Source organism: Cryptomeria japonica, chromosome 5 (assembly GCF_030272615.1).
Source record: "Cryptomeria japonica chromosome 5, Sugi_1.0, whole genome shotgun sequence".
NCBI lineage: Eukaryota > Viridiplantae > Streptophyta > Pinopsida > Cupressales > Cupressaceae > Cryptomeria > Cryptomeria japonica.
This window is the reverse complement of record NC_081409.1, coordinates 103808006-103819594: the sequence shown is the minus strand read 5'-3', so window position 1 is coordinate 103819594 and position 11589 is coordinate 103808006. Positions and strand designations below refer to the sequence as shown.

The 11589-nt window shown below is 35.9% G+C and overlaps 1 protein-coding gene across 2 annotated transcripts in view; it reads right to left on the bottom strand.

Annotated features, from left to right (window-relative positions):
- Window positions 1-210: 210 nt before the first annotated feature.
- Window positions 211-11589, bottom strand: part of LOC131067525 (histone acetyltransferase HAC1) — a 73604-nt gene continuing 62225 nt past the window's right edge. Inside the window, exons 13-18 of one of the 2 annotated variants that reach the window (XM_058002569.2) lie at window positions 2749-2827; window positions 2158-2550; window positions 1241-1458; window positions 714-1030; window positions 511-625; window positions 211-418 (exon numbers count right to left, since the gene is read on the bottom strand). In XM_058002569.2, coding sequence (XP_057858552.2) covers window positions 928-1030; window positions 1241-1458; window positions 2158-2550; window positions 2749-2827 — 793 coding nt within the window. In that variant the 3' untranslated portion in view covers window positions 211-418; window positions 511-625; window positions 714-927. Of the gene's footprint in view, window positions 419-510; window positions 1031-1240; window positions 1459-2157; window positions 2551-2748; window positions 2828-11589 lie in introns of both variants that reach the window. The other variant, XM_058002562.2, reaches the window with a different exon arrangement.

Sequence of the window (11589 nt, the reverse complement as noted above, 5' to 3'; positions counted from 1 at the left end):
TCCTTCATTGTACTCATTCTTTCTAAGAGTAAGAAGGTGCAAGTTGTTATGCACATCTACTATTTATTTGGCCTTTTGCCTAGATGAAGTGGAACTAGCAACCTATTCAAACAAAGTGAGAGAGTTATAATTATAAAATTGTAAATCAAACTTTAAATTTGAAATTAATAATTTTATTATTTTAAAAATGATAAACAATACACGTTTAGAGGGTGCAATAAAAATTAAGAAGATACTCCACTACTTGTGCCCACCAAGTGTAACCTAGGATCATCTACTTTACATTTGCTGCCCTCTCAGTATCGAATTGCCTCCATAGGGACTAACATTGACTAATAACCACGCTAGAAAATGGTTCCCGCACCTTCAAAAGTTGTCCCGAGATGATTTCATTGCATGCAAATCAGGTCTTAGCAACCTATTCAAAAAGAAAATAAGATAACATGCTCAAATTTTAAAAATAAATTAGTACTTTAGTAAAAATTAAAGTGAAATGTTAGTAATAATTACCTTCAACAACTCCAGGTGTGAAAAATGATCTAAAAATGAACTACAACATGTGGTTTTTGATCAGCATTTGATCTCTTCAGCCTCAATATAAATTTGCTTGATCCAATTCATTTTCCTACCCAAATTTTGTAACATGAGGTTAAGAGAGTGGACAGCACAAGGTGTCCAAAATATATGTGAAAACCGCATCTCAACCAACATACCTGCAGCTCTACAGTCTTTGCATTGTTCATTAATACCTGGATAACATTTTGAGGACCCACATCCTAAACGCACTATATAAGGATGACAGCAATAAGTGTACAAGTTCTAAAGAGTGTCTTGAAATCTTTTTTTTTTTAAATTAATTTTATTTAATTGATGCATCTTGTTTGTAAAGTCCACTCAAGCCTAGCGTATATGTGATGAATGGGTATCTCAAGCAATCTCTGCTGCACGATTTCTCATCATTTCCATAACATCAGCTCTGCGCCGTGATTCCATTTGATTTTGAGACCTTCGGATGTGCTGTTTCAAATCCCTGAAAAATAAGCAAATACAAACAAGGAATTGAAACAATTTATCTGTCATACAAAGTTATCCCACAACTTATGTAGCATGTTCACGTTAAAGTTAAAGCAGATCGCATTGATTGTGACAAGGTATGACATTTCAGTGGAATTCATAAACAGAATCCTAGAATACTATATGCAAGAAAAGTAATTAGAAGTAAAAGTTGTCATGAGCATACTTGCAACGAGGAACACGACATTCTGATTCCTTGCAAGCTTGGGCATGTAACTGTAAAATATACCACATCCTCTTGCAAAGGCTGCAGCCCTGTGCAGCACGGATTTTGCAGTTTGTGCCATGGCGAAAGAGGCCATTAACTTTCCGACAATTTTGATATGCACATGGAGAAGAGATGCACTGAGAAGCATGTATAAGAAGATCAAGCATCTTCCGTTGCTACACAAAAGAAACAATACACTGATCAGTTCCACACCTAGCAATGTGGAGAAGAAAAGAAAAATAGGTTCCAATAAGTCATATTAATATTTCATCTATAATTGTCCTCTCAGTCTTCTCTGAAGAGTAAGATAGAACAGACTTATTATATTTAGAAACACAATAACAGTCTAAACAATTATTTTGTCAACAGCAACAAATTGTATACAGCTCAATAAGGATAAAATAGAGTTCAATGCAATTTTCCAGTATCCCCTTCCACATGATATCAAAAATGGTTTGGTAGTTATTGGAATTACACAAAACATTTACTTATTATATGCTTTAACAGACCATAATAATAATATAATAATTTTCTAGAAGTAGCCGCATATAATCATTAAATCATCATCAGGATGAATCAAAATGGAACTATGGTACAGAGATTGAAATTTTGAAAAGCAAGAATAACAAAGAAGATGATGTATTTCAATATTTACTAATTCTCATTTATGCAGTCAAAATGTGTTATATTTAATCTCGTTGTCTTGTTAGTTCTTGTAAATATATGCATTTTGTGTTTTCAACTTGGCCAAATTGACATACAATTTTTAGTTTTTACATATGTTTTCTAATTATAATCAATCGTCATAAGAAAAGTGACATTAACCTAGAAGAAGTGCAAACTTGTTTCAATATGCCACCTTTTGCATCACATACCTGCAGAACCCAATGTTGCCTTGCTTCTTGATTTTGTGCATCCTGATCAGCTAGGAATGGGTGAGCTGTCAATCTATGGGGATGTTTCACAGAATCATGTTTTTGATAGCAAGCGTTGCAAAGATCATAATCAGGGCAAATTTCACAGCACCATCCCTGTCCTGTCTCAATATCATGCTGGCAAATGTTGCAAGTACTCACAAAAGCAGGTTCAGTAGGATTATGAAGATGGTAGAGTACCATCATAGAAGAATGTTTTGCACGACGCAATGTGTCATATTGGTAGTGATTTCCTTTACAAAGGCGTAGGAATGCCTGACGAGTGTCAAAGAACTCACTTTCCATGATTTCATCTTTATCCTTTGTGTCTGCTGGAACATTCGACACCTCAATCTGCATATTCATGATAGAAAGATACTTGGTTCATTTGATGTTAAGATAAAAAATCTAAAAATACAAAAAAAGAAAATGGAATGAATGAAAATACCAACATAAAGAATTTCCTAGCTAATTTAAAGGTAATGAATAAGGACCAACATTCTGAACTATGTACTAGCCAACATAATAAACTATGTGCTAGTGAATACATACTGGAAAAAACAGGTGCTTTTCCCTATTGTTAACAGGATGCCTTTCCCTTCCGTCAAGCTTTTGCTCTGCCTTGTAACACCTACAATGATGGCAATAGTCACTCAAACCTAATTGCAAAATATAAAGTTCCTTCCACAATGATAGCACACAAGATTGTCTAATGGTAAAAAATTAAAGCCAGTGCCCATAGTTGACAATAGTAAATAAATATTTGAACAAGTAAAAGAAGATAGAAAAACAACTCAACTTATAAATATATACTATTGGCAGTAGTTTTTCTCTCGTTTGTTTGGAAGAAGTTACAACGATACATCCTTTTTATCACAAACTCAAATGTTTTGCAAGCACACAAATGTCAGACATGTAAAGCATATTCTAGAAGAAAACACGTAATCGAACCTGTGTAGTGTTGTGACCATTTCACATATTGCCCCATCACAAATGGGGACCCCCTCTTTTGCTTTCAGTTCTAGGGGTTTGTTAGGTTAAGTTGCTAGGAGGGATCCTTTTAGGGTGAATGGGTTTGAATTGATCTTGCATCCAGTATTTTGAGAGTCAATGATTCACACCTTTTCGCTGGCTTTGATGGAAATGAGGTACAAATTTGGCTAAGTGTTGTGACGTTTTCACACATCGCCCCATTGCAAATGGGGACCCCTGCTTTTTTTTTGCTTTCTAGGGTTTGTTTTTAGGTCTTTTAGGGTTTTGTCCATTAGCCTTTGCATTTTGAGTATCGCCAAGGGGATCACCTGGATAGCAGGTTCTGCTTGAGTTAGGTCAAGTTGGTTTGAAAGTCCTGATCCTGAAATTTGGCTAAGTCTGAAAGTCCTGATCCTGAAATTTGGCTAAGTCTGAAAGTCCTGATCCTGAAATTTGGCTAAGTCTGGAATGTCCTGATCCTGAAATTTGACTAAGTCTGGAAACTAAAAAACCTCCAAAAATTAGATTTTGCAATATAGCTCCTGGAGGTCTGAAACCACTCTCAAACATCCTGAAAGTATATATGGAATATAACTTAAAGTATACTTAAATGTTATATTCCATAAAATTATCCTAACGGAGAGTTCAAAAAGTCAAATTTCGCTCCTGACCCTCTCAGGAGGTCCAAAGCGAATCTCGCCCCTGAGCCTTCCAGAGGGTCCAAGGCGAAAATCAACCTAGGACTCATTCCTGGCCTTATTTGACCAAATTTTGACTTGCAAGGCATCTTTGAGGACAAAACACTTGTTTGGATGAAAAATGAGTAAATGAAGAATTTTGGCCAAGATTGGGAATTTCGCTCCTGACCCTTGCTGAGGGTCCAGAGCGAAATTCATTGTAGACTTCATTTGCCACCTTGTTTAAGCTTGAAATCTTGTTCCTGGCTTTGAAAATGATCTTACCTTGCCCTGTGAAGTGGTTTGAAACTAAAAGATTGAGCAATTTAGCCTAGATTGTAAATTTCGCTCCTGACCCTCACTGAGGTTCCAGGGCGAAAATCTTATTTAAGTTTATTTTAGCACTAATTTTGGCTAACTTGTTTTGTGCAAGGTCTCCCGGAGAGAAGATTAGACATCACTTGATGCAAATTGAAGGTTGGAAAGCATTAAAGATGATGAATTTTGGGCAACAAATCAAAATCGCTCCTGACCCTCTCTGAGGGCCCAGGGTGAATTTCTTGTGGACAAACTATTTTATCCTTTGTTGGACATGAAAACCTATTCATAACACAAAACAAGATAACATCTTCCTTAGCCAAGGAATTTCGAGATGAAAAGTGAAACAATTTGATCATGATGGCAAAAGCGCTCCTGACCCTCACTGAAGGTCCGGAGCTTGATTTTCAAATTTGCACTGTTCTTGCAGGATCAAAGTGATTTTATGATTGGAAGAGATCAAGGAAAGCATGTTCTATCCGTTGAATATAATTTGAGTGGTCAACAAAGGAGGAAATCAACCCAAAAAAACAAAAGGCACACCTGACCCTCACTGAAGGTCCAGAGCGATTTTCTTGAAAGACACATTATTTTATCACTTGTTGGGCTTAAAGATTTATTCATAGCATGAAAAAGGAAAGTTCTTCCTTATCAAGGTGATTTCAAAGGGAAAGGTGAGAGAAAATAGCTTAAATTTGCAAAAGCGCTCCTGACCCTCACTGAAGGTCCGGAGCTAGATTCTAAAAGTACAATTTTCTTGCAAGGACAAAACAAGTTTTGTGATTAAAATAAATGGAAGAGGGTGTGTTCTATCCGTTGAAGATAATTTGGAGAAACAACAAGGCATGGACAAGCTTAAATTTGCAAAAGCGCTCCTGACCCTCACTGAAGGCCCAGAGCGATTTTTGCAAAAAACTACAACTTTTCTTCAAAATTGTGCTAAGGCAAGGATGAGATAAGGCAAAAGGACCCCAAGAAACTTGATGAATATTATATTGCCTTTGAAAATTGAGGATTTTAGTCACAAAAGAAAAAATCGCTCCTGACCTTTGCTAAGGGTCCAGGGCAAGAAACTTCAAAATCATACTTTTTTCTCAAAATTTGATAAAACCAAGTTTGCGAGTCAGTGAGAAGGCCTAGTTGGAATGCCTTGAAGAGGTTTTGGATGTTGAAAAATGCTAATCTTGAGCAAAAAATTGAAAAATCGCTTCTGGCCTTCACCAAGCTTCCAGGGCGGAATTAGTGATATCCTTCATTTTTACATTATTTGAGCGTGATATTCTTAAAAAATTCACCAAATTTGCTAACTTTGAGGCCTTTGGAGATATTGAATCAAATTCGCATTATATTAAAGGCATTTCAATTTAATAAATTAATTTTGTACCTTGAAATAATCAAAATAAACATCTTAGAGGTATTGAAATTAATTTAAATAATTAAAAAATTAAAAGTTGAGCACAGAGGGCATTATTTTGCCTTTATTTGACAAGTCGGCCTACTCCTTTTGAGGTTTTATTTATTATTTCACCTTTTATTTGCTAGGTCGGCCTCATGGGTAAGTGGAAGGTGAGCGCTCTATATATTGGAGGAGTGTTGCTTCAAATTTCAAATCATTCAATCATTCCTTTAAGTGCGAAATTGGAGAGCAAATTGGAGGTGCGAAATATAGCTTGTTTGGAGCGAATTTCTACTAAGTGTTGAAGACTAAGGAGGGTGAAATTCTTTTGAAGACTAATGGAGGCGTAATTCATCCAAAGGAGGACTATAAACTAAGCCTTGTCCATCAAAATCCAGTCTTCTCTCATCATTTTTTTCAAGGTTTTGTAGTTAAGCACTCAAAGGAGGAGGTATGAAGAATCATTTTTGAAGTTCTTATTCAAGACTTATTGTGATCCCATTGCAATTTTGTAAAATCTAAGTCTTGAAAATCCAATTTCCATTCATGATTAATTTGAAAATGTATAATTCTTGATTTATCATGACTTTTTTCAAATTAATATCTTAAGTTTTACCTTTGAAAGGTCTTAAATTTCATGCTTTGAGGTTTGATGCTCAAAAGACTAACTTTAATATTTTGTGTAGGCATCAAATGGAGATCCCAGAGTTGGAAAATCAAGCCAGATCAAGGACGGTTTCCTCCAAGAAGATCAAGCAAGGACAAGGGCGACCTCCTCCGGTCTAGCATTGACAAAGACGACCTTCTTCGGACTAACATCATCAGGAATGACTTCTTCCAATCCAGCATTCCAAGGCGAGGTACATCATCATCCTGCAAATCAAGGACACAAGAAGTCAGAGCAAGGGTTCGTTGGAGAAGCAGATAGTTCCAGAAGAGTCAATTAAAGCTAGCTTCCCAGCAACATCAAATTGACATCAACCAAGTGTCAGATGAGTTGGCATCCCAGTCATCACTCCTCCAGTCGGATTGGTCCACCTCCGCATGTCCAGATTCAATGTACCTAACTCATGGGAGGTGGCACAAACTCCAATGTACCTACCCCGGCTATCCATTGGTCGAATTTTCCGGAGAGGACATGTGTCCAAGCAATACAATTATTTCATTGGTCAACATTAAATTTTTTGTAATAAACCCCAATTAGGGTTTTCATTGTAAAATCTTGGCCATTGATCTCAAATTGATCTTAGCCATCGAATTGTATTGTGGGCACTATATAAGCCCCGACTCTTCATTTTGTAAAGGCAATAGAAGGTAGTTAGAAGCAGTTAATAGAAGACAGATAGAGAATAGTTAGAAGGTGATTAGCTAGTTGATAGAATAGCAATTAGAGTAGAGTAGAGAGAGAAGGCAAAGATTGTTGCCAAGATGATGTTGTAAAAGACTTGTAAAACTTCATTGAAGAAATGGTGAAATTTATGGGTCAATTCGACAATTTGCATGGTCTCTATACTTCTCATATTTGATTTCATGTTATTAGATGAGTGGAAGAAATGCGCTTGATTGATGGTGAAATTCGTATATCCATACTACTAGCAGTTTGTTGATTGCAGACTTGCCTTGTGTAGTCAACTGGAATCATTCAGCTTAAGCTTAACTTCAATTGTCGCTTCTTCATTGATATGCATCAGCCTGATGGTGTCTATGCCTTAGTGATGATTTGAACATCATAAAGCTTTCCTTCGAAGATCGCACTAACCTTGTGGAGATGGTCCTGGGATGTCAAAACAAGACTTGGTTAGAATTTCATCAAAGATCATTCATTGCTCTTACATTCTTAGTGTTAGGATTAGATCCTTTCCTTGCCCTCGTCTTTTTTCCTTTTTTTTCAAATCTAAGGCAGTAAAATCCTGTGTTCCAACAATATTCAAAGCAAATCAGAAGTTCAGTCATCAAGTGTAAGTCCCCTTGTGATTCTAGCAAATCACATCATACCACAGAGAGCTTATCCACACGTAGAGATCCTACAGCAAAGAACCTTGAAGTCACCCTGATTGGTCCTTTTCGCGATATCTTCAGCATTCAGAGGCTTTACTCAAGAGAGGATAAGGTACCCTTGGGTATTTTATTCTGTGTTTGATAGTGTACAAAATACACGTCAACACTAAGGCAAGTTGATTTTGGAGGTCAAACATTCTAAGTAAGCATTTCAATCACTGTCATTGACCCCTCAAAAGTGCGACTTAAGCATTTCAGGTATTCCTTTGCCTCTTCAATCAACGAACCTAAGTCTTATATTGCATTGCTTTGATTGAGATCATTTGTTTTGGACAAGTGCTTTGCTAGGAAGCCTTTGATTACTTCCTTTGATTGCCTAGATCAGTGACTTAAGGATAAGGTAATTTCCTTTGACCCCTTGAAAGTGCAACTTAAGAGATGAATCACCTCCTTTGACATGTGAAAAGTGCGACATAAGAGTTGGGCAATTTCCTTTGACCCCCTGAAAGTGCGAATTAAAGATCAGCTATTGTCATTGCTACCTTGAAAGTGCAACATAAGGATAATGCGATTTCCTTTGCTATGTGGAAAGTGCGACTTAAGGATGAACTATTGTCATTGCCCCCAAAGATGTACGACTTGAGGTAAGCCATTATAGTTTTCTTCTACCCCTCAATCTCCCTTCTCTCAAAATTTGTTTGGGATCTTTTCACTTGAAATGATAATTCGTTGTTGTAATTAATTAAGGAGAGGAATACTCCTTACATAGAAAATTACAAAACAATCTTTCCATAACGGAAATGATTGAGAATAGAAACATGAAAGACAAAAACGGAAACTTCCTAAAACTAACTAAAGACAAAAGACATAAATGGAAGTTTCTAAATACTAACTAAATGACTAAGATGACCATTATATCATTATTACAATATTATTTTAATACCCTCCCTTAATGGTCATTCTACTAATTTACCCTACAAAAGATGTGTCATAATTTGCAAGTTATTTGGTCACAAATGCATAGAAGGCTGCCTCCTCTTTAGAATGCTCCGCAACATGAGTCTGCTGCTAAGACCCTCCTTGGTTCTGCAGAATTCCAGGGTATGACCAAGTTTACCATAAACCTTCTACCACAATCTTTTCAATATGATGTTGGGTAACAACGCCATCCCTCCCTTTATCCAAAGACACCGAGATCATCTTCTCAAAACTTGTGCAAAAAACCCATTATGATTTTTTTTTGGAAAAAGGTCAAAAAACTCAAAAAACAAAACACCCTTCATGAATTTTTGTGGAGAAAATCAGAAAACCCTCTAGCAGAAAAAAAAACCCCATGTTTTTTGTGTGAAAAAATCATGCAAAAATCAAATAGAGAAACCACGATTTTTGAAGAGAAACTCGTGCAAAACCCTCCATGATTTTGTGGAGAAAAATTAAAAAAACCATCCACGATTTTTGAGGAAAAAAATCGTACAAAACCCCCCTAGCCTACTCAAAAAATTTACTCACGACCATCACGAGTAGTAAATAGAAATAAAAACTCCCTAATTTTTGTGGAAAAAATCAAGCAAAACCCTTCCAAGATTTTTTGTGGAAAAACATTAGAAAACCCACAAATTTTTTTATTAAATTTTTTTGCCAAAAAAGAACCTAAGCTCTAATACCATGAAATGATAATTTGTTATTGTAATTAATTAAGGAAAGGAATACTCCTTATAGAGAAAATTACAATATGATCTTTCCATAATGGAAATGATCGAGAATAGAAACATGAAAGACAAAAAGGAAACTTCCTAAAACTAACTAAAGACGAAAGACATAAATGGAAGTTTCTAAATACTAATTAAATGACTAAGATGACCATTATATCATTATTCCAAAGTTATTTTAATATGTAAATATTATTGACTAAATTGACACTGTAATGTCCCCATTTTTAGCAGACATGGTTTTTGGGTGATTAGCCTATCATTCTGACCCTCGTAGGCTAATGAGTATGGATAAAGGGTCTCTCGAGGCTGGTATCGTCTCCAGAGTTCAGTGCGTTTCGATTTGGCTTTCGTTTGGTATCATTTGGACTTCATTTGCTATACTTACTATTTATAGTAAGTTTGAGATGTTAGAGATGGACCCCTTCTATTTTTAGTAAAGGGGTATGGTCATATGCAGCTTCATCGTGTCAGCGCCCAGCTCAGACGACGTTCAAGAATGTCGAGTATTAATGAAGATATTAATGTTTATTTAGTTTAAATAAACATTAATGTTTTGAGCTTATATTATTAAGTTATAATATAATTTTATATTATAACTTAAGTAAGGGTCCAAGTATCATTAAAGGGGACCATTTAATTAATTAATTGTGGCTCTTTTACCAAGGTGAAATATTAAATGACAAAGTGAAAATATTATATCACTAAATGTCATTTAATATCATTAATTGATTTAATGCCTTATTGGAGAAAATCAAACCTTCATGGGAAATATATATAAGGCTTTTGAAAAGAAGAGAAAGGTGATTGATCATTGTTATTTTTTATGAGAAGACTTGTCTCTTGGCTTTGGAGAAGAAGCTGGGGTTTCTACAGCTTGTCCAAAGTATCAACATTGGAAAACGCGAAGACTTCATTCCATCAGCAATCTGAGGGTGAGATATTCCTCAGAAGTTGCTCCTAGGGTTGGCTTCATCCAGAAGTTGACATTGTGCTGATTGGAGATTTATTTTCAGATTTATTGGCATAGCTGAGGGCATATGTATATGGCAGACTGAGAACATCATACAGAGGGTTTATTTGCTGCTACAGTGTTGCGCTACAATAAACACTACAATACCTTGCCAATTTTGTGGTCTTTGTGGAGACCAAATTGGAGATGTTTGTTCAGATTTATGATGAAGATTGAATAAGGAGTCTTTGGCTGCTTCTTCTACATTCTGCAAACCCCTGTAGCCACCTTCATCACCTACTAAGTGGGGTCGATTGATATTCTAGGTGACATTCAACATTGATCAGCCACTTAGCTTTCATGCCAACTGTTTGCTTAAATGCCTAATGGCTGTAGGTGTACTTTGGGATGCATGACAAGTGATTGTCTTAATGTCTACTAGCTGTACTAGTTAATTTCAGTCATTCCATGTGTGTGTAAGGTCTAAAACAGCTAGCATATCATTTCTATAACAACTTTGCATTGTTAGAAGCTTTCCATAACTTCATTTGCAGCCTACAAACCCAAAGACGACAAATAGAGAATTCACTACAGCGGCTTCAAACATTGTATGCCAAGTGTTTGGCAATATTCCTTGGGGTTCAAATAAGCGAAACAGGGTCAGATTAGCCAAGGGATATTACAGACACATGTTATTAGAGCGGGTTAAGTTTTTTGACGAATTTTCTTAAAAAAAATTTGTGGGCTACCTAGATTTTTTTTCTAGAATTTTTTTTTAATCGTTTTTTAATGAATCAATGTGGTTTTCAAGTTCGAAGCTTTTTTTCATGGGTAGGGTTTTGTACCTAAACATCGCAGAAGGGTTTTTTCTAAAATCAAGGGTTTTCTTGCTGCAAGAATTGCGGCTCAGTGTTTTTGTAGACTTGAGGGTTTTTGTTAAGATCATGGCGTTTGTTGTGTGAAGGAGAATTATTTTCCTGTGCCATCTACAGAATCATGTGAATTTTTTAGGTGGAATAGCGTCTGTTTTGGAAGAGAAATCGCGGGCTGATTGCGAGTTTTTTTTTTTTTGCAACACGTGATTTTTTTCGTGGGTTTTCTTTGCACCACGATTCAAGGGTGTTTTTTTGTCAGTTCGGAGTCTGAGTTTTTCACTAGTCCTAATGAATCCAAACCCAATGATAGGCCTGTAAATTACTGACATAAAATGAGGACCTTGGTTTTCTTAAGGCTGTTAGAGTAAAAGGTATTAGTTTACTTAATTAATTAAATCATATTGATTTATAAATTAAGTCACCTTTTCTCTATTTCACTTAAGCTAAATTTAGGAAGCTAAACTTAGGAATATTAATAATTAATTCATTATTAATT